General features: G+C 37.8%; 1 protein-coding gene across 6 annotated transcripts; it reads left to right on the top strand.

The window, feature by feature from the left end:
- The first annotated feature begins 97 nt into the window (after positions 1-97).
- LOC121249740 (CSC1-like protein HYP1) lies at positions 98-19,952 on the top strand. Of its 6 annotated transcripts, none has more exons than XM_041148519.1 (11): positions 98-294; positions 851-1,288; positions 2,125-2,286; positions 2,748-2,811; positions 2,930-3,139; positions 3,626-3,814; positions 14,810-15,108; positions 15,242-15,518; positions 16,467-16,742; positions 17,627-17,860; positions 19,540-19,952. In XM_041148519.1, the coding sequence occupies exons 2-11, from the start codon at positions 1,008-1,010 to the stop codon at positions 19,702-19,704; spliced, it is 2,157 nt and encodes a 718-aa protein (XP_041004453.1). In that variant the 5' UTR covers positions 98-294; positions 851-1,007; the 3' UTR covers positions 19,705-19,952. The 6 variants fall into 6 exon arrangements, with proteins under 6 accessions (XP_041004453.1, XP_041004451.1, XP_041004455.1 ...); XM_041148517.1 differs by having other exon boundaries at positions 115-294; positions 945-1,288; positions 2,927-3,139; XM_041148516.1 differs by having other exon boundaries at positions 116-294; positions 2,927-3,139.
- Positions 19,953-24,378: the final 4,426 nt, after the last annotated feature.

Below are 24,378 nucleotides of genomic sequence, written 5' to 3'. Positions count from 1 at the left end.
AAGTTGTAAGTTACAACTGTCGGTCACGGTGTCCAAACGTGGCACCACTTGTATTTAATCTTTAATTAACGTAATACAGCCTGGTACAAAAATCTTATCTGCTCTTTGTTTTTTACGAAGTACTACTGTAACAACACATCGAAGTTGCAGATGAAGTCGGTTACTTGCGATGAAAAACAGTGAATCATTTTCTTTCTATAATTTTGGAGGTAACCAACCAAAAGACCAGGCCATTTTTGTGCTTCTGCTACATCTGGGTTCTCTCCCTTCCTCTCTCTTTCAAGTCTTAACCAGGTCTGATATCTCACTGTTTTTATGCCACCCATCTGAAAAAGAAGAATTGTCGATGTTTTTTTTGTTCTTTGTGAGTTTATGTACAATATTTGTTCTTTGATTTAACATATACCAGGAATATACACGAGAGTCCGACGATCTGCGTCTTGGAATATTGTTGTTGTTTTTTTTTTTTTTTGGTTTATTTTGGTGTCCTGTGAAAATTGAGATGTGCACTGTTTCACTTCAAGAAGGCAGTTTTATATGGGGATTTAAGCTGTTATTTCTTCTGGTAATGCAAATTGAAAAATTGTGTAGTCTTGGAAATGTCCGGCTTGTAAAAAATAATTTTCGGCTCGAATAGTTTATGTCGATGGCTTAATTCGGTTCGGGCTGAGCCTTTGATCAGTTCTCGCAATTGTTTAACGCCAAAAGGAACAGAGCTCCTCGAACTCATGAAATGAACAATTTAAAGGAATAAAAATATTTTAAGAAAGATATATTCTTAGTTAATTTTTTTAGTTAATTTTTTTTAATTGTGAAGCTCATATCGGTTATTCTTCTCAATTAATTGTAGGCTGTCTCTCGTTCCTAACCTCTGAACTCTCTCTTCCTTCCAAAGTGATTTTGTTACTAGTCTGCAGTCTTTGAAGACTCTTCCGCAAGTGCAGATGTGCCGGTTGGGTTATTGGCTGTGAGGATTTGATACAGAGATTTCAAACTTGTTTGGAGGAATGATTCTATCAGCTCTTATAACTTCTGTTGGAATCAATCTTGGCCTTTGCCTTTTGTTTTTCACTCTGTATTCTATCTTGAGGAAGCAGCCAGGTAACATCACTGTCTATGCACCGCGCTTGGTTGCTGAAGGTAAAGCTCAACAGGGAGGTCAATTCAACTTGGAAAGTTTGTTACCGACTGCTGGTTGGATCAGAAAGGCATGGCAACTCTCCGAGGATGAAATCTTGTCGGTATTGGGCTTGGATGCCGTGGTCTTTATGCGTATTTTTATCTTCAGGTAACTAGCTGCTAACTTGAAATATGTCATCTATTGTGTATTAGATTGACGTCTCTAGGAAACTAACTGTCACCTAGTTTGTCATTGCATGCATGCATACCTACATGACAGGCTCAAAAGTCCTTGGAGCTTAAGAATTTAAGTAGTCTCATCCTTTAGATGGACTTTATAAATTTTAGATCGTATCAATTAGGAATTTTTTTTCATTTCATGACATTTCCTCTCAGTCCATCACCACCACACCATTTCCACCCTGGCCTGCACCATGCTGCTTTAGTTGCTAATACCACCATTACTGCACTTAAGTGTTGAGGAGACTTGGATGCCTCAGGACCAAGTTTGGAAGGGAATGGGCAATACCAATTTTGTAGTCCCTATTTCCGTTGAAACCATAGAGAGAGAGACAGAGAGGGGGGGGGGGGGGGTTGGAGAGAGAGAGAGAGTTTTACTATGCGCTATTGTGCTCTTGTTTCAACTCTCAACTCGGGACTTATTTATTAGTTTCCTCTCCTGATTTCCATGTATTATTGAACTGGTAGCTCCTGCCATAACCCATATTGCATCTCTATTCACCTAGCTAGGGGTGGTTTTTTCTATTATCCTTTTTTTTAAAAATGATACAATTTTTCTTTTAAATTTGTCCTGTGTCCAAAGAAACATGCCTATTCTGCCGCTGTTTGCTATGCCAAACACCTTGTTCCCAATCCCCTATTACCTGTATGTTCTTCAAGCATTTCCTGCATGGTGTTTAGCCTTGTTATCTTGATCTTCATTTCTTTCAAAACTTCATTTACATATTATCTTCAACTGATCCCTATCTTTTTCGTTTTATGTAGTTTGAGAGTTTTTACCTTTGCCGGGGTTGTTGGGATCTTCATTCTTCTTCCGGTCAATTATCTGGGAAATCAGCTAAATGTTGATATTTCTGATTTTTCTCACTTTTCAAACAAGTCGCTGGACTCATTCAGTATTTCAAACGTCAACAATGGTTCAAACTGGTGAGTATCAGCTGGCCACACTATGATAACAAAGGAGTACTCATTTCCTATCTTTTTTAAGGCTTCCAAGTTTAATTTAATTTTAACTCCAAACTTTATTGGATTTCCACATTTCCATTGTGGGTGAGAATGAATTACATTAAACCATCTTTTCTTGACACCAAAGGGTAATTTTATTCACTAAATTATCCTTACTATTTATACCCTGGCCAATTTCTCATCAGATGTACACATATATACATATCTTTAAAGGGGATAACTCTTACTTTCTTCATTGTCTTTTCTTCTCTAATAACTTTCCATTGGATGGTGTCCTGTTTCAGTTTTGGACCGGTTTGTAGAAATGTCTTGTCTTGAAGTTTTTAATTGGAGTTATTACTTTCAAGTTTACATGAACATATTTTAGCATTTTGTAAGTTATGGTGAGGCAACCCTGATTACTATTTTTGGCCTTTCTCAAGGTTATGGATTCACTTTTGTGCTGCATATGTTTTCACTGGAGTTGTCTGCTATCTTCTTTATTATGTAAGTAATCTGTCATTCACATTTGGTTGACTAATGTCATCATACTTTCTGGTTCATTGAAAATAAATAAATAAATAAAGAACTGAGAAATCTCAATTTGATGACTTTACATAAGCAGGAGTACGAATATATTTCATCAAAGAGAATCGCTTACTTTTATTCATCCAAACCTCAGCCTCATCAATTTTCAATATTAGTACGCGGTATCCCAATCCCATCTGGAGGCACCTACAGTGAAACTGTCGACAGCTTCTTTATAGAGAATCACTCTTCTACTTATCTTTCACATTCAATGGTTCGTCGAACTAGCAAACTTCAAGGTCTTATTGTAAGCATCCGCGTGAACTTCTGATTGATTGTGCCTTTTGCCTCTGCTGTCGTTCAAATTTCTTAGTAGAGCTTAATTGTCTACTTATTGTACAAATTATTCAAGTCCTAGTTGCTTTTTCCTAGTTAATAGTTTGAAATGTCTATGTTTGAACATAACCAATTCTGTGGTATACATATAGTACCTCTCTGGATTTCTGAAATGTAAGTCCAGCATTTTACTTTTGGGAGAAACCTTTCCATGTACATATAACGTTGAGAGGAATTCCTGTAGATTGCAAGTCCCTATACATGCCCTTTTCTGAAGCACTTGAGGTGAATTATTATTGGTGTAACATTATAACTGGTGTTTATATATTATGCTATTATAACTGGTATTTTGGGGGTGTGGAGGTGGGGCCTTAACATTATGGATTTATCTTTTCTTTTAAAAAAATTTACTTACAAAATCATGGGTTTGTAATGACTGTGTTTTTATTTTTTGCAGGGTGATACAGAGAAGCTGTACAAAAGGCTTTCCCACTTGAAACTGAACAATCATACTCCACAAAGGTTCAGGCGTGATGGCTTTTTGGGAATTTTTGGACGAAAGGTTGATCTTGTAGATCACTATGAAAAGAAGTTGGAAGATTTAGAAGATAATGTGAGATTGGAACAATCTTCATCAGCAGGAAAGGTGTGTTATTTATCTCCTGAGATTTTCTCCAACAAGCTTGATAATGAATTTATTGAGGCCCCATTTGGTTGTTGGACTGCACTGAGATCAACTTAGTTCAATCTAATTTTAAACTGAATCTAACATCTAAACACTCAACTCTCAAACCACTAAGCTCATCTCAACTCAAAACCTATTTACATGTGGGACCCACAATCTTTTTCAACTCAACATCTCTTTACACGTGGGACCCACAACATTTTTCAAATTCTCATAAATATATCTAAACTCATTTTAACATTCAAATATATCTAAATTCATCTTAAGTTGACCCCACAAAACTTACTCCACCATCTCAATTCACTATTATTCATATCATAAAGAACTCAACTCATCTCAACTCAGCTCAACATCCAAATGCAGCCCGAGTGTTTCCTTATTAAAGCAACTTAAAGGATTTTTTTTTTTAATCATTATCTAATACCTAGTCTCTAAATACTTATTTATTTATATCAAAGCTGAGTAGTATCCTCTCTATAGTTTCCTGCAAAGTAGTTGTTTGAAATGTTCGTGAGTTCGTGGACTGAATTTCATCATTGAAAACCAGTTTGACCCTATTTATAACACTTTATCCTAGTTTATTTTTTCTTGAACCATTATAGTGGAGAAGGTGGAATGTACAGAACCACCAAAATGATTGGTGGCTATGTATGCCTATTTATGATTTGAGAAATGATATTTGCAGTCCTAGGGTGCATAAATCCTATGCACTTTCGTTGAAAAAGGTGGATAAATTTGGAACTCACATAGAAAAATTATTTTTTTAAAGATGGACCCTACTTTTTAAGGGAGTGTGTGGGACTTGTGCACCCTATACTGTATATAGCATTACTCTTTTTGATTTTGATGGTTGGAAGAACAGGGGAATGACAGGTTGAAAACCAAGATGAACCACAAATGTGCACCCCGTTTATAGTTTTTCCTCATCCAAAGAGGAAAGATAAGTCATCCAAAGAATTCTATGGTATGACATGCTTGCTTGTGCTAAGCAATAATTGCATATGCTAAAAATTGTAATGAGGACACAGGCCAAGAATAAGTCTCACATGAAAATGTCCAAGAGATTGGATTGTATACTTATATGGGCTATATTTATTGCCAGTGTTTGATGAAGATCAATGATAAACTTAGAGAGCTTTGAGCAAAAGTATGTTTTCTCTCGGTGGAGAATTCCCATTATATAAAGAATACAAGCTGATCTTCAACCCTTAAAAACAGCTAAACTATTATATACAGATCTGTCTAAAGATAGCCTATAGCTAGTATACCCTAATTAAGGAAAGAACAAAAGATTTACAAACATAGAAGATAGCTATTAAAGCTGTACAAGGAATAGAATCCACTAAGTTTAAATGGTCAAATGGTCAGCTAATTGGAGTGACAGTCAACCTCTATGTGCTTCTTGCATTCGTGATAGACAGGGTTGGCAGCAATTTGGATGGCACTAGTGTTGTCAACATGTAGTGGAATAGGTTGAACTTGGGAGAAACCAAGCTCTGTGAGGAGACCACACAGCCAAATGATCTCGGAGCATGTAGCAGACATGGAGCAGTACTCTGCCTCAGTTGATGACTTGGAGACATAGTCTTGCTTCTTGCATTTCCAAGAGATAAGAGCATCACCAAGAAACATACACCATCTGGTAGTAGATTTCTTGGTGTCTGGGCAGTTGGCCCAATCAGCGTCACTGTAGGCTTGTAGCTGGAGTGAGGAACCAGTAGGAAAAAATAAGCCACGACTAGGTGTGCCAAGGATGTATCGAATGATATGTCAGACTACGAATAGGTGGAGATGCTGTGGGGCTTGCATGAACTTGCTGACGGTGTGGACAACGTAAGAGATGTCCAGTTGGGTGATGGTTAGATAGATAAGACTACCAACCAGCTCCGATAGAAAGTAGGATCCTCAAGAAGCTCCCTTTCGTCACGTCGATACTTCACATTAAGTTCCATGGGGGTGTCAACAGAAGTAGTGCTGTGAGTCTGGCTAATTGAACCAGATCCTGAATATACTTGTGTTGATTCAAGAAGATACCTTGAGGCCGATGATGCACCTCTAACCCCAAGAAGTAGGTGAGCTGGCCAAGGTCTTTCATGTGGAAAGTAGAATGCAACAATTTCTGAATCTTAAAGATGGCCTCCATATCGAAACCAGTGACAATGATGTCGTCCACATAAACAAAGAGAACAACTATGCCCTTAGATGTCCTCTGTAGAAAAGGGGAGGAGTCATACTGACTCTGAGTAAAGGAAAAGCCAAGGAGATTGGATCGAAACTTTTCAAACCATACTCTTGATGCCTACTTCAAACCATACAAAGAGCGTTTTTAGTTTGCAAACATCATTGGGTGAGGAAGTAGGTGTAACACCCCATTCCCTTAGGATAGAGATATTACCAACATTTAAAACATAATGCCCGGTAGAGAGATTCATATCCTGAATTACCTCATTTATTGAAATTCATCAAAACATTAAAACTGAACTGAACATGATTGTTTTGGAAACTGAACGAAATATAACGAAACATAACTAATCCTATGCATGACATAAAAGAAATCTAATTCTGGTGATAAAATCACTTATTCAGTCCTAAGTCTTGGTACTAGATCTACTCCCGGCCATTCCGCTCTTCATCATCATAGACATCATCTGCGAGAATCAGACATGGAAGAAACAAGAAACACACAAAAAAAATAATGAGTTGAATACTCAGTAAGTAGTACGTCGTATCGTAAAATATAGTCCTTGCCTAACATACAATTCATCTCTAGGATACCCTTACGAACGTGCATACAACTTCATGGATTTCAATCAAATACGTAACATGATCTTCTGGAAGACTTTACATACATATATCATCACAGATTTACATGGCACACATTTTCATTATTAACATAAGCGGGAGCATATATAATCAAAACATGTCATTGTGAATGCATAACATCCTAGTTATCTTGTATTAACATGGAGTGAAACACGCTTGAGTCCGTGTTTCACTTAACTTGCATAACATAGAGTGAAACACGCTTGAGTCCGTGTTTCACTTAACTTGCATAACATGGAGTGAAACACGCTTGAGTCCGTGTTTCACTAAACTTGCATATCATGGAGTGAAACACGCTTGAGTCCGTGTTTCACTAAACTTGCATATCGTGGAGTGAAACACGCTTGAGTCCGTGTTTCACTAAACTTGTGGTTAACCACGCTTGAGTCCGTGGTACCGTTACATTTCTTATCTTTCTTAATGCATGAGATTTGCTTCATGAACATCTCTAACATGGCATAATCTTGTACATGGTATAGCGTAACATGACATGGCATGGCATATTCTTGTACATGACATATTCTTGTATGATTTAGCATGGCATATCTTTGTACATGGCATATTCTCGTATGATTTAGCATGGCATACTCTTGTATGATTTAGCATGGCATAGTATAACGTGATATTACATAACATGCTATGAAGGTTCTAAGACGATCCAAGGCATACATGATCCAGGTTTTACTTGAACATGGCATACATGGTTTAAGTATTACACAAACATGGCATATATACAATCTAAGCATTTCATGGACATGGCTTGCATAATCTGACTATTACATGGCATACTTGACTTTGAACTACTACTTCAACATTTCATGTCTTTCATGTGAATTTAGTAACATTAAATCAATCAACAATAAATTCATTCACTCAAGTATAATCTCATATTTCATCAAGATTGAAAAGTAAACTAACCTTGACTTGCCTCTTAGTGTAGCGTAGTTAGCAATCATAAGCACATCACATTTTTTTCTTTTTATACATAATAATAATATTCACAATACGCATTTATTAATATGATCATACTATTTACCTCTTAGCGCTGCTTCCTGATTTCCAACTTGTAGCGCGTTACCTAAACGAGGTTCTAGACGTTAATAACTTCCTAGCAAAACGTGTCGTAATACTCTACGTAATTAAATACGTATAAGGAATTTAACTACTAATAGACTCCAACAAATGCTTTGAAATCTTTTAAAAATCTTTTATAAAACTTGTGTCTAAATGCTGAATTTGTTCAATTAGATAAAGCCCATGTAAAGGTAATGTATTTCTGAAAAATATACTATCCTCTTTTTTTTTTTTTTTTTTTTTTTTTTAAATTGTAAACCAGTTTCTGTTGACCCAGAGATTAACCACTTAAAGAAAATACTATCTGACCGACTTAAGGCCCCAAGAAGTCGAGGCTCAGGGAATTACATCCTCACGGTCACAAGGCATGCATGGAATTACCGAATTAAAAAGGCTTTTTGGGAACTGAAGCACACGGGATAAAACAAGAAGAAAGAAGGAAAAGAAAGAAAAGAAAGAAAAGAAAAAAGAAACGAGAAAGAAAAGAAAATAAAACAAAAGGAGCAGACGTAAAACAGAGGCTTACGGGAGAGAGAGGGCTGCGCGATGCTCACGAGGGAGAGCAGAGTGCGTCGGCGGCTCTAGGTGGGTAGAAGCGACCGGCGACGAGACTGGGGGGGTCCCCTATGGTGGTGCGACACCGAGAGAGGGAGAGAGAGAGAAACAGCGAGAGTTTAGAGAGATATGGGTTTGAAACTCAAACAACCGAAAGGGAGGGAGGTGGCGTGCGGCGGCAGGGGCTTACCTGAGGGGGTGGGTTCGACGGGGTTGAGTTGGCCGGCGTTTTCTGGCGCCGTGGGTAGGGCTCCGACGTCCTGGGGTGGACGACGATGGTTGGGCAGAGGTAAGGTTTAAGCGGGAATGTTGTTTCTCTTGATTTAACACTGTGTGAATCACAGAGGCTTGAGGGTCTTTTTATAGGCGATGGGAGGGAGCGACGTGGAGAGATTGGTTGAATTTTGAAATTGCCTAAACTTTAGGAACCTACTCTCACGTGGATACCGTTTCTGAGAGAGTTTGAAAGGTTTGACTTGGAGTTGCTCAAACTCTGGAAACCGAAACTAGCATGGGGACTAAGTGGATAGAATATTCGAAGTTTTAAAAAGGAAAGGAAACACTAAATCGATCTATCTGTTATCACAAAAAAAAAAAATCTAAAATAAATAAATAAATATAAAGAAATTAAAATACCAATAAATGAATAAGTAAAATACTAGTTTTAAACCCTAAATTTAGACCCGTATGTTACAATCTCCCCTCCTTAAAAGAAATCTCGTCCTCGAGATAACGTACCTTAATCGAATAAATAAGGATATTTGATCCTCATGACCTCTTCTAGCTCCCAGGTAGTCTCTTTTTCCGTGTGGTTGCTCCAAAGCACTTTGACCATCGGAATGGTCTTCTTGCGGAGTGCTTGAGCTTTTTGTGCAAGAACCCCGATTGGAAATTCCTCATAAGTCAAATCCTCGCGAACTTGAAGAGGCTCGTACTCAAGTACATGTGTGGGGTCTGGAACATACTCTCGAAGCAAAGAGACATGGAAAACATCGTGAATAGCCGACAACTGAGGTGGAAGGGCTAACCTGTAAGCTGTAGCTCCGATCCTTTCTAGTATCTCGAAAGGACCTAAATATCTTGGACTTAGCTTGCCTTTCTTACCGAATCGCATGATTCCCTTCATTGGTGCCACTTTCAAGAATACTTTGCTTCCTTCCTCAAATTGTAAGTCTCGCCGTCTCTGATTCGCATACTTTTTCTGTCGCTCTTGTGCAATGGCAAGTTTCTTCCTGATGACTGCTATTTTCTCATGCATATCTTGGATAATCTCCTGACCCAAGGTTCTACGTTCTCCCACTTCGTCCCAATAGAGAGGTGACCGGCACTTGCGGCCGTAAAGAACTTCATATGGTGCAGCCTGAATGCTCTCCTGGTAACTATTATTGTACGCAAATTCTATCAAGGGTAAGTATTTAATCCAGCTACCCTTGAAGTCTAACATGCAGGCTCTAAGCATATCCTCCAATATCTGTATTGTCCTTTCTGACTGTCCATCAGTTTGCGGGTGGAAGGCTGTACTATAAGTCAACTCTGTCCCTAACTCTTTCTGTACACTCCTCCAAAAAGTCGAAGTGAAACGAGTGTCCCTGTCCGACACAATCTTAGAGGGAATTCCGTGCAATCTAACGATTTCGCGTACATACAGTTCCGCTAATCTGTCTGTAGAGTACGTCATCTGAATCGGAATGAAGTGAGCTGTCTTTGACAACCTATCGACAATTACCCAAGCTGCATCCTGTCCACCTGGTGCCTTAGGAAAACCCGACACAAAATCCATACCAATTTCGTCCCATGTCCAAACCGGTATAGGGAGCGGGTGTAAAAGTCCGGAAGGCCTCTGATGTTCTGCCTTGACTTGCTGGCAAGTTAAACGCTGAGCCACATAGCTGGCTATCTCGCGCTTCATACCGCTCCACCAAAACTGTTGCTTCAAATCTCTATACATCTTAGTACTACCTGGGTGAACAGTGTAGAGTGAGCGGTGAGCCTCTCTCAAGATTACATCTCTGATTTCCTTAACATTTGGAACGCATACTCTTCCCTTGAGCCTTAAGGTGCCATCCCCAGATATAGTAAATTCGGGCCTTCTTCCTTCTTGGACTTCTCCTCTGATCTTCACTAAGTCTGAATCAGTAGATTGGGCAGCCTTTATTTGGTCCATCAGCGTTGATCCCAAAGTCAAACTACTCAACCGCGCTTGTGAATCCATAACCATCTCTATCCCTGCCCGTTCCATATCTAATAAAATATGCTTCTATGGGGTATACATAGTAGCAAGGGTACCGGAGGAGGACTTCCGGCTTAGAGCATCTGCCACTACATTAGCTTTACCCGGATGGTAGTTGATGTTGCAGTCGTAATCTTTCAAAAGTTCTAACCATCTGCGTTGTCTCATATTCAAGTCCCTTTGAGTAAAGAAATACTTTAGGCTCTTATGGTCTGTATAAATCTCGCACTTCTCCCCATAGAGATAGTGTCTCCATAACTTTAAGGCGAACACAACTGCTGCAAGTTCCAAATCATGTGTCGGATAATTCTCTTCGTAACTTTTGAGTTGTCTTGAGGCATAAGCGATAACCTTCCCATGCTGCATCAAGACACAACCCAATCCCTTGAGGGAGGCATCACTGTAAATAACAAATCCTGTATTGCCTGAGGGAACCGTGAGTACAGGAGCTGTCACTAATCTTTTCTTCAACTCTTGAAAGCTTCTTTCACAGTCTTCTGTCCACAAAAACTTCTCATTTTTCCTAGTCAGCTTAGTCATCGGTGCTGCAATACTGGAGAACCCCTCAACAAACCTCCTATAATATCCTGCCAGTCCTAAGAAGCTTCTGACTTCACTCACATTGGTTGGCTTGGCCCATTTCACAACCGCTTCAACTTTCGACGGATCTACTGCAATTCCTTCTTTTGACACAACATGACCCAAGAAGGTAATCTCTTGCAACCAGAAATCACACTTCTTGAATTTCGCAAACAACTGCTCCTTTCTTAAGATCTGCAACACAACTTTCAAGTGGTACTCATGGTCTGCTTGGCTTTTGGAGTATATAAGAATGTCGTCGATGAAGACTACAACAAACTGATCGACATACTCCCTGAACACTTTGTTCATCATGCCCATGAAGGCTGCGGGAGCGTTCGTCAAACCGAATGGCATGACTAAAAACTCATAGTGCCCATAGCGCGTTCTAAACGCCGTCTTCGAAATATCTTCCGGCTTAATCTTAAGTTGGTGATAGCCCGATCGCAGATCAATCTTGGAGAAAACTTGGGCCCCCTGCAACTGGTCAAAAAGATCGTCAATCCTGGGTAGTGGGTACTTGTTTTTAATAGTCACCCGGTTTAATTCTCGGTAGTCAATACAAAGTCGCATAAAACCATCTTTCTTTTTCACAAACAGGACCGGTGCGCCCCATGGTGATACGCTAGGGCGAATATAACCCTTCTCCAACAACTCCTGTAATTGTCCTTTAAGCTCCTTCAACTCGACTGGAGCCATCCGATATGGTGCCTTTGATATAGGTGCCGTTCCTGGTAGGATATCGATTGAAAAGTTAACCTCTCGATCCGGAGGCATCCCTGGAAGGTCCTCTGGAAACACATCCGGAAATTCCTTTACTATAGGGATATCTTCAAGCTTCGGTCCCTCAGCAGGTGGTGCTACTAGACTAACCAGGAATCCTGACCCTCCTTGTCTTAGTAACTTCGTTGCTTGCAAGGCTGATATTAATAGAGGTGGGGCAACTCCTCTCCCTGCACAAAATCTGAATTCCTCCTCGCCCGGGGGTTTGAAAACCACTTCCTTTTTAAAACAATCAACACAAGCGTGGTTTCGAGACAACCAATCCATTCCCAAGATTATGTCAAATCCCAGCATCTCAAAAATCACTAAGTCTGCTGGGAGAAGTCTCCCATTAATTTTTATGGGACAGTTCCTAAGCATGGTATCACAAACTATATGTTCACCAGTAGGTGTTGCAACAGACTGTGCACACTCAAGACTCTCTGGTACTCTTTCATTCCAACAAACAAAGGTACGTGCTATAAAAGAGTGTGTGGCACCCGAGTCGAATAGAATGGTAGCATAACGGGAGAATAATAGAATGGTACCTGTAACCACATCACTAGCCGTCTCTGCGTCCCCTGGGGTAAGGGCAAACACTCTAGCTGGTGCAGTAGACCGCTGACCATTCTTTGCAGCTGGAGGCGGCGCGTTCCTTGGGCAGTCTCGGGCCATATGGTTTGGTTGCCCACATTTGAAGCAGGCATTCTGGCCTACTAGGCAATTTCCCTGATGCCTCTTCCCGCAGGTCTGGCAGACTGGATTCGTCGCAAAGCTCTGAGGTAAACGTGGCTGGTAGCTGGGAGTAGGCTTCTTGTTTCTATTGGGCTCAGGTAAAGATTGTTGGCGCTTTCTCTGATTGAAAAGTTATGCATTTGCCCTCATGTCTTCTTCAACCAGGGTAGCTCGTGTGACCAAGTCGGTGAAATTACGGATCCTCAAGGGTATCAGGCGACTACGAATTCTCGGTTGCAAGCCCTTTTCAAATTTTTCACATTTCTTTTCCTCGTCTGGAACTAGATAACTAGCAAACCGCGATAATGCCACAAATGTCGCGGTATAACGTTCCACCGTCATGGTTCCCTGCACTAGGTCGAGAAACTGCCTAGCTTTTGCTTCACGGAGTGCGGGGGAAAAATATCGATCTAGGAATGCCCGTTTAAAACGGTCCCAAGTAATGGATACCCCATCATTAAGTTCGAGCAGTAAAAGTTCCCTTGTGGAGGTCCACCATTCATCAGCTTCATCTGCCAGCATATAAGTGGCAAACTCCACTTTCTGTTCATCCGTACAAAACAGAGCCCTGAAAATCTTCTCAATTCTTTTGATCCAGCTTTCTGCATCAAGTGCTTCTGCTCTACCGTCAAAAGTCGGAGGATGCTGCTGTGTAAACTGGTTTAGGGTACAACCGCCCCTAGGATTCTTGGCTACCAAGCCTTCTTCGTCAACAAAATACCGGAGAAGTCTGGTAGCAGCAGCAGCTATCACCTCAGGTTCATTAGGTGGAGGTTCCGAGGAACCTTCAGGGTGCACGTTACGCCTAGCCGGTGCCATTATCTAACAACACCAATCATTCAATAAGCAAGTAATAATTCAATCATTCAATCAAGCAAAACAAACCAACAACATCAATCATGATAGTAGATAACTTCTTTTGAACTTCGAGCTGGCCATGAGTCATCCTAGGTATTTTCTATACTAGGGCTGAGTTGGACTTGAGAACAAGAGACACGTGAGAAGAACATAGACTGAACTAGGGCTGAGTTGGACAAGAGACACGTGAGAATTCAGAATTGTGGCTCTGATGCCATGATAAACTTAGAGAGCTTTGATCAAAAGTATGTTCTCTCTCGGTGGAGAATTTCCATTATATAAAGAATACAAGCTGATCTTCAGCCCTTAAAAACAGCTAAACTACCATATACAGATCTGTCTACAGCTAGCCTACAGCTAGTATATCCTAATTAAGGAAAGAATAAAATATTTACAATCATAGAAGATAGCTGTCAAAGCTGTACAAGGCATAGAATCCACTGACTTTAAATGGCTAGCTAATTCCTTTGAAAATAACCTATTGCAGAAATGGCAAAATTAGAAGGGTCATAAATTTTATTAGCATGTGCACACACACAGCACATGCACATGGATGCAAATGTATGATATACTCGAAAGTACATTTTATAAATAGATGGTGATGTAAGTGCATTCAGCCATAGACAACTCTTAGTCTCTTGATATTTGGGGAGGTTCATAGAATGTGAGGCAAGCAAGCTTTGTTGTAAAGTGTTTTGATTGTTGTAACAAAGACCTTGAATCTTGCCTTCATCAGGGACCTTGGAGAAGAAAGGCCTTCGGTGGGGCTTTGGCGAGGACCATTTGTTAATCCGCCTTTCCTCTCTTGGATGTCACATTTTATTCACCATTTTGAACACCAAAAAAGTTTGATGAATTTAGTAAATAGCTATGTTGCAGAAGTATCAACATGCAAAATAATAAACCAAACTCTGAAATTGATCAGTTTTAGAGACTGATATTGATGTTTATTTCAATAGTTTGAATTCCTGTATGGGACAAACAAATTGAGATGGAGGAAGTATCTAATAGAAATAGCTCTAGATTAATAGGTATCTTTCAAATCCACGTTTTAGATGCTAGGCATGTAGTTATAAAGATATTAATCAGTAGTTTAGTATTGACATGGAGTAATATGGAACCAATTTAATTATGTAAATTCCTCGTGTTGGATTCAACACTTCACCAGATGCTAACCTTATGAATGTGTGTGGTGGCATGCATGAATTTTACCCTACAATAGATTACTTCTATATTAATCAAGCCTAATATGAAGATCATATCTGATACAGCTCGCACATATTAAAAGAAATATGTATCCGATAAGCTTATTTTCCCTGTATGCCTTTCGATTCTAATAGGAAGTCCCTGCTGCATTTGTGTCATTCAAATCACGGCTTGGTGCTGCAGTAGCTTTACACATTCAACAAGCAGTGAATCCCACAAAGTGGGTCACTGAGCGAGCTCCTGAACCTCAGGATGTTTACTGGCCATTCTTCTCTGATTCATTCATAAAAAGATGGATCTGCGTGCTGGTGGTGTTTGTAGCATGTGTTGCTCTTACAATTCTATTTCTTATTCCAGTCGTACTAGTACAAGGACTTACTCATCTTGATCAGTTGGAGACCTGGTTTCCTTTCCTGAAAGGCGTACTGAAACTGTAAGTGCAAATCAATCTTCATACTTGATTAAGTATCATTCTTCTGAATTTAATGCTTGCCAGAGATTTTATTCAATAAATTATGCTTTTCTCAGGTATGATACAACAATATGCAATTTTCTTTATTTTGCAGAACCTTCGTCAGTCAAGTGATAACAGGATATCTTCCCAGTCTCATTCTTCAGATGTTCTTATCTTTTGTGCCACCCATCATGATAATGTTTTCCTCCATGCAAGGATACATCTCTCTTAGCCAGATAGAAAAAAGTGCATGCATCAAGGTATTGTGGTTTACCATATGGAACATTTTCTTTGCAAATGTACTATCGGGATCAGCTCTCTACCAGGTCAACGTCTTCCTTGAACCCAAAAAGATTCCCAGCGTACTAGCTGAAGCTGTACCGGCACAGGTGAGTAGATATTTCTGCTTATAGTTTGGAATTTGGGATATTTCTATGAAGACAGATTTTCTTGTGATTAAAGGGCTACTCATTTCATATGACCCGTTCCCACTTGGAAGGTCCAGGGTAGGACATGAATGGCTTGTCAGACCTTTTCCAAATGTAACTCAATTATTGGTAGCATGCAATGTCAAGTGGAACTTAGGATCAGAAAGGGAACACGATGCCTAAGGCAGTGACTTTGAATTGGGTTGAGATGACAATCATTAAAGAGATTTGCAAAAGCTGACTCATTATTTTACATTCATGAAGTTAGGAAATTTCAACTTATTTTGATAAACATTTGTGTTGTGCTGATTTGAGATCTCTTTATTCATGGTTGACTCAAGGCAGTCGACTCTTATTAATCTTTGGGTTATACTGTTGGAAAGTTGCCAAATCTGTCTGGTCAACTTTACTGGATTCTAGGGGAATATTGGCTGTAAATGTGTGAATATTCTAGGAGATTTAGTTTCCTTAGAAGTTAGCATTTAATTTATTCTTTCCTTATTTTCTTCTGCTGTAATTTATAAATACTGCCTTGTATCTATGCTACGAATTAATGAGAATTATTCCTACAAACTGCTTTCTCATTCTAGATATACATATCCAGTGATGAGGTTCGCTGTGCACCAAAAAAAATGTCGGATAACACTGATTTACCTTCTAATTTTCCTTGTATTTTTATTTTGATTTATTTCTTTTGGGGTTTGGTTATCTTAATAATATTCCAATTGAAAAGTAATGAACCTGAAAATAACCTCTCATTAGTTGGTACTACTACCCACTTGGTAGTCGTACCTGTACCAATTTTTAGGAAATTATATTTTGGCTTTAAATGTTGGCCTATACTATTAAAAACCATTTCTTAATACTACGATTGACAATACGATATTTGTTTTTTTACTTTGGATGTAGGCATCATTCTTCATTGCATATGTCGTGACATCTGGTTGGACCAGTCTATCATCAGAACTCTGTCGATTGACTCCCCTTATATGCAGTTTTTTCAAGAGAGTGTTTTCAGGAAAAGATGGTGATGAATTTGAGGTTCCATCAATTCCTTACCACAGTGGAATTCCCACGATTCTCTTCTTTGGGCTTCTTGGTATAACATACTTCTTCCTTGCTCCACTAATTCTGCCATTTCTCTTGGTTTACTATTGTATGGGGTACATCATCTACCGCAATCAGGTTAGTGGAATGCCGTCATTTTCATTCTTTAATTCATTCTTACCATTATGAGCTTTATACCCTCATTATTTCTCTTAATCATTTAGCATAAAATAACATAAGCAAGGTTCTGTTTCAAATAAAAATAATAATTTTTAGGTGCACTTTTCATGATGCTGTCCCACTTGATTTACCACTTCTCTTAAAATCATAAACAAGTCTGAGATTGCAGTCAAGTTATTCAAGCAGAAAGTTGGTGTGTGGTCTAGCCTAATATACAAGATATTATACTTGAAATTATGAAATTATGGTAGTTTATGAAATATGACTGGTTATAATAGTTTTAAAGTTGATTGTGCTGTTGGACCCTAAATATCTAGAGCTAATAATTTTTAGCTAAGCAAATGGTGAGGCAGTCAACATATGTATCTAGAGGTGCTGCTATCTTTCATTTTGGATTTTACTTGGCCTTTAGTTTGCTTTGGTAAAGACAAATGAGTACACTCTCTTTTGCAACATGTTCAGTTTCAGAGAGAAGCTGATATGGGAGAGAAGCTAAACAAAGGACTTAAAATTATATTGGTTTAAAAAATTTATTCCATGAAATATGTTTCGGTCTATACTGCTCCTTGTGGACTATATCCTGCATCCATCCAAGTCTTTGACCATGTGAAAAGTAAGAAAAGAGTTTCAGTTGGTGTACTTGGCTGTTGGGGCCACACCATTTATACATCGGAAGGGAGGAACTCAACAGCGATCAATCCAAAAGCAGGACTTTTGAAAGTGTTTTTTACGTTCTAAATCACTTGTTTGGACTACTTAGTTGAGATTCGCTTGGGGAGGTAGTATTATTTTCCAATGCTTTGTACCTACTTTTAATGACTCTTTATGAATTTTTTGTACAGCTATTGAATGTATATGCACTCCAATATGAAACTGGTGGAAAGTTTTGGCCTATAGTGCACTATTCAACCATTTTTTCTTTGGTGCTGATGCATATTATTGCCATTGGGATATTTGGGCTTAAGAAGGTTCCATTAGCTTCCAGTTTAACTATTCCTCTTCCTATTCTCACACTTCTTTTCAACGAGTACTGCCAGAAACGGTTTCTACCCTTATTCAAATCGTTTCCTATGGAGGTACTTGGCTTACAAATAACTATAATTTATCTTTTATCTTCCTGATTCTGCTAATTTAATGTTCTGGCTGATATTTCAAATGTAATTCGTTTTAACAATTTAGTTTATTATTGCATTTGTTACTCTCGTAAACCCTATCCTGGGTAGCTCTTTATAGCATATCTGATACCTGGGAAATTGTCATGTTCCTTCATATCTGCTAATGTTTCTTCTTATATGTGCGTGGTTTTCCTTACATTGCGTACTGTTGTCTTGCTTAACAAAGCTTGCTTCTCTTTAGTTTTGGTGCACGACCTACTCATGTCAAGAGTCAATTGAGAATCTGAGAAGCAATAGGTATCACGCTCAATATCAAACATGTACTAATCCAGAGTACCATAAACTTTTGATTACCACAAGTTTATCAGAGAAGAAATCACCTTCATTTGTCTTATAAAAGAATTTTTGTACTTGAAAAAAGATTTTCTTGAAACTACAAGGAGATCCACTTGGAGCGTGACTAGATCTAAAGTTTCAATTATTTGTTTTTATGATGCTTAATTACTGGAATTAGGGCTTGAGAATAGTTTTAATGCCTTGCATAGATGGGTATGATTATAATATAGAATGGTAGTATGGGGATCAATGGCCGTATTGATCCATTTCCATGGTTCTGGAATAGCAGTTAAGTATAAACAATTGAGGAACATTAAATTTTGCTTTATGGTACTTTTCATGTTGCTGGAAAGGATAACATGAAAGTTCCATTAAGAACTGACGATTGAGAGAAAGTAACTAGGATATATTTTACATAAACCCCTATTCTCTAACAAAATGTAAGCTCAGCGTGGTGGCAATACATGATAAAAACCTTAAATTGATCTGTTTGCCACTTTAATAACTAGTAACTTCTTGTCTTCTACACGTAAGACCTGGTACTTGAGGATATGATAAGTGGAAAATGAATGTAGTTGACACTTGTGGCACATATATACTGTCTCTTTGAATCCTGACCGCTGATGGACTGGTTTTTCCTTTTTCCCTGAGCTGATATGATGGGCTGATCGGTTTTGGTCTTGTAAGGCTCCCTTTGCAGTCGGCGCACTGTTTATGTCAAATATATTTTAAGTTATTATGGCCGGCTCATTTACATGACCAGCAACCAGACATGCTCCCTCTTGAAATTATGTGTCGTCCTATTAAGCTGCTTCCTAGATGCCTGTGGATTTAATTTCTTTCATTCCAAGATCTGCACCTTGCATGTTTCTGATTTCTTTTTTGCCGTTGTAGTTGCATCCATTGATCCCAGTCACCCTTGCTCATCAATACTCAAGCGATTTTGCTGTTCAATAACTTGCAGAATGTAATATCATGCTAGAAATAGCTATGTATGGCCTAAACTGTGGTTAGTAAAGCGCGCAGGCAGTACTGGTGCTGTTCTACATGGGATCGACCTTATAAATTTTGCTTTATCTTTTGGTGATAGAAAAAACTTTCCCGACAACAAATTAAAATGAGAGCTTTTACAGCAGTATATTATCTTAAAGTTAGATGCTCTTGTATTGCACCAATATTCATCCTTATAACTATTCGCAACCTTTATTTTCTGACTGTTAATTTATTTGCAAAGACTATTTTTGGTGCATTCTTTTGATGGTACTCCTCAAGAAATGAGCTGAAAGAAAGAGTGTCTTGTGCAGTGTTTGGTAAAGAAAGACAGAGAGGACGTTAACGATCCTACCATGGGTGAATTTTATGAGAAATTAGTCACTGCATATAGAGATCCAGGCCTGATGTCATTGCGATATTCCAGATCAAGCACCGAGGGATACAACTCTCCCCTTCTTCATGCTGCCCGAGTCTGAAGTGAAAACTTTAATTGTCTTTTGGCATCAAATTAGGGAAGATGGTGATCAACTGCTTCTATCGAGTAATTCGCTTGTCAATATTTGTAGATCATGTCAGTTTCTGCATGACATTTCGTCTCAGTAGTGATCAGTACCATGACTTTAATAGATCTGTACGTACGGCAATAACCTCGGATGTTTGAGATATTATTATATTAATGTTTTAGGTGCGTGAATATATATATGAGGCTGTACGTTGAAACTCATTAATTATAATGTAATTTTTGGCACGGTTTCAACACGATTAGTAATTTGGATAATTAGCAACTTACTTGCATGTTCATCATGCAAGTCATCAAGAACATGAAAAGGGAGACGGAGACCACACAATTCCAAATGGAAAGAGAAAAAGTAAACACGTGAATAGACTGGGACAAGCTTTCATCATGCAGTATTACGCAATAGGGATGACGAAAGCCAATTAACTAAAGGTAGGCTCGAGCGATCATGTGCATGTAGTAGGCAGCCCACCAGCATTAACTTTTGTTTATTTGATTTAGATGTTACATATATAACAAGATAAGCATGTCGGCCATTATGGTCTCCAAAAATCAGAGAGATCGATCAGTTGGGGCCAATCTCTAGTAATCTTAATTAATATATAGATGATCTGTACGTACAATCTTCTTTCTTTTCACTGTTCCCGGTAGGTAAGTGTACGAACTACTCATTGATCTAGAGGGAACGAAATAATTTATATTAATATTTTTTTTTGTTTTTTGGCGCAATGAATGCATGTGACGAATTTATTTGTTTTTCCGGATGGGGTGATTAAAAAAATGTATAGATAACTGAAAGAACATATATACTAATTAGGGGTTGGCTTCAAATTAAATTAGATCATGTGTAGTATATATGCATGCTTCTTTTAATTAAACGTGATCAGCACATCGAGCTACTGAATATTTGAAAGGAACGGGGGGAAAACATTTGGCAAATTGGCTGTGTGCATGTGTGCGCATTCATTTATAATATAATATATTTAGTATTGATCTATAAATATATATATATATATATATAGATGATATAATATTCTTCATAATATATTATAACCAGTTTTGAGTACTATGAATTTATTAGAAAGTACGGTAAGAATTTCAGAAATCGGATTTAAAACAAGAACTATATAAAATAAAGGAAATAATTAATATGCCATTACGTACTTCAGTAATCAATTAATTTTCTAGTCAATTGATAAGCCTTCATTCTTTCATTTTTCTTGATTAAAAAAAAATCATCTTTTATGAAAATTAAAGGTCACTTTTGCTTTTGCTTTTGTTTTTATTTATTTATTTATTGCTTTCTTTGTGGTTACTTTTGATTTTTTTTTATTTATTATATTGATACCATGCACTCAAAGTTGGCCTCTTCCGATTATATATATTATGTTATGCCTAATATTATCAAATGAAGAAAATCCGACCTCCTTTTTCTATTAAATTAACGCGTCTAGGCCAATTAAGCACAAATTCACACTTGAATGGACCTATAAATAGGAGTGCTAGCTAGAGGACAATGGCCTCATCAACACGTACAATCTAATCTGCAATCACCAAAATGAAGACTATCTTGCTCATTTCCTGCATTTTCCTGGCTTTCCTTCTTTTCTCTTCCCCTTCAATTATGGCTCGTGAATTGGCTGCTCATGATCATGAGGCCGATGGTGAGAGCACACATTTTTTATTTGCTTCTATTTTCATAAATATCTGTCACACACATAGATATATATATATATATATATATATATATTTACTCCCTGCTTGAATAAAAAAAAAAAATTATTATTTTTTATTTCAATTTTCCCAACGTTATTATCGTTAATTTATGACAAAGTGTATGAGTTATTTAATTTACATAGTAAACATGATGTTCTGTATACATAATATAGACATAATTTTTAATTATTAATTACGATCTTATAAAAAATATTATGTATATATTATCAAATTAAAGATAATATTCTCGAAGACCCGAACTTAATTATTAGGTATTTTGATATATTCAGAAGCTTAAATAGAAAATTATAAATACGACAGTGCCATAACATGATCAAACGTGGGAGTTATGAAATACATGATGATTAAAAATAAATTTACATATGGCACTGTCATATTTGATGCATGCAATTATCGTTGCCGGCAAAGAAGTTTACAATGATCTAGTTATGTACGTTGGATGGATATTGTACGTAGGTACTACTGCTGACAGAAACGAGGATAAGCCCTACGTGCCAGGAAAATCCTGCGGAAGCCCCAAAGATCCCCAATATGCTGCTTGCATAGCGAAACAGAAGCCCAAGTGCAGTTCAAGAGGCACCTATAAGCGTTGCAGTCCACCGGCTCAAGGCTAGGATCAACTTGAATAAGCAGAGCTTTTAACGGTGTAATGAAATTAGTACGATTAAAATAGTAAAAGTTATAAGTACTAGTGCTGGCATTAACGATCGATGCTTCTCGTGATGATGATGATCGATGATCATGAGAAGAACGTACGTACCTACAAGTTTGAGAATAAATGGGTTTAGTTCGATGCCGTATCATCATGTAATGCGTGGATCCGCTCGATCGAACTTCCTTTGCAGTGTGTCAATAAAATTAAGAATGTCTGACCGACTTAGTTTTGGTCAACTAGCTTGTTTAATTTCTTATGATTATATATAGCTAGTATTTTCTTCTTCTTCTTCTTCATTTTAAGTGTTATAGATCATGATCATCTAGCTATTTCGTTTTATTTGGTAATGATACATCATGATATCTTAGCTGAATTAGTACTTAACTATCTCAATTTACTGAGACAACTCACTAAATTTAATCTATAACATGACTTTTCAAGAAATTTAGTAAATCTTGGAGATATATTAATTATGAATTCTCAAATGTGAGAATTTGAGAATTTTTAAATTCATTGCATGCATAATTATTGCTAAATTAATGTTGGTCATATTGGATGAGAATATTTTGTATACTTTGTTAAGTTGTGGATATACATGGACATTACTTTGGGCCTGTATTGGTAAATTTATTTGCAAATGTGATAATTAAGTCTTAATCCAAACATCTTACTGATCAAAAACTTCAAATACCAAAAGTTTTATTACTTATAATTAAGTCGATAAACACATTGCTTACTGTATAATCCATTATAGGCTTGGGCAGGAAACCTTCATATCCGATCTGGTCAAATGACCCAACCCGACCGATAAAATGCGGGTTAAAAATATTTTCGGGTCGAACCCATGAAATGCCGGTTTCAATCCGCAAGTCGTATTTTAAGCAATCCGAATGTAGAAACCCTAGCTAGCCTCCCCATTCTCTTCCTCATTCCCCGTCTTTCCAACCCAAGCAACATGTTCTTCGACGAGTTCACTGTCGAAGCAACCCAACTCCTTTATCTTCCCAACCCAATCCTTTCCCCAAGCAACATGTTCTTCTATGAGTTCACTGCCGAAGCAACCCAACTCCTCATTCTTCCCAACCCATTCCTTTTGACTTGTTCACTGTCGATGAGATTGAAGCGCTGACATCCTGCTTCATCTCCCTCAACTTTGAGAGAAATACTAAAGGGTGAGGCCCGGTTTGGATTCACAACCTATCTCAACTCATCTCATTACTATTTACCACTATTCATTAACTTTAACTTACAAATCTCACTACTATTCACAACCAATCTCAACTCATTTCATTACTAGTTACTACTATTCATTAACTTTAACTCACAAATCTCACTACTATTCACAACTCATCTCACTACTATTCACATCTCATCTCAACTCTGAGTGTTCCAAAGAATCGAAAAATATTACTTCATTCTTATAATCGATTTTAAATGGACCACACGCCCTGTATCATGATGGGAAAAAAAAAACATAAACGTGTGGTTAGTACTTCACTACTTTTCTTTCTTTTTTTTAATTTATTTTTTTATTTTTTTGGCATGACTCATTGACTACAAGTCTTCCTTTTTTTTGTTTCCACCTCAAAAGTTAAAAGAAAGAGATTTGCTTCCGATTCAATCTTTCCTTTATTTTGATTTCGTGTTGTCGCCCCCATCAGACTTTCATCGTGAGATTGAGGTTGGTGTTGTGGTTCCTAAAATCAAACCCATTGATCTTGATTTTTGTTTGTTTGGGTATGCCAAGAACACAAAATAATTCTGATATTGAGATTGAAGCTGTTAATCGTTTGATTTTAGGAAAATTTAAATGGGTCGACCCGATATTGGGTCGGGTCAAATTCTTTCCATCAAACGTGCGGGTCGGGTCGGATCGTGCCCAAACGCTAGATGGTTTGGTCGGGTTGTAGCCCTAATCCATTACAATATTGTATTAATATTGTATTTAATATTAATATTAATTCTCTTTCTTTATTCAAATCAATGATATATTTAATATTGTATTAATAAACACACTTATAAATATATTTTTTGGCCCAATAGTTTTTTGACTACTCTCGACCGATACGAGGACTCAATGTATAATTCTCTATTATCTATAAAATATTAAAAAGAAAGAAAAAAAAAAAAAGAAACGAAGCAAACACATGATTAGACAGGAAGAAGAATCTTTTATCTTCCAATTAAAGGTAACTTTTGCAGCTTGCTAGCGTCGCTTTTGATCAAATGATCATACCCCTC

The sequence above is a fragment of the Juglans microcarpa x Juglans regia genome, chromosome 2D (assembly GCF_004785595.1).
Source record: "Juglans microcarpa x Juglans regia isolate MS1-56 chromosome 2D, Jm3101_v1.0, whole genome shotgun sequence".
NCBI classification, from domain to species: Eukaryota; Viridiplantae; Streptophyta; class Magnoliopsida; order Fagales; family Juglandaceae; genus Juglans; species Juglans microcarpa x Juglans regia.
This window is presented reverse-complemented; position numbering and strand designations above follow the sequence as displayed.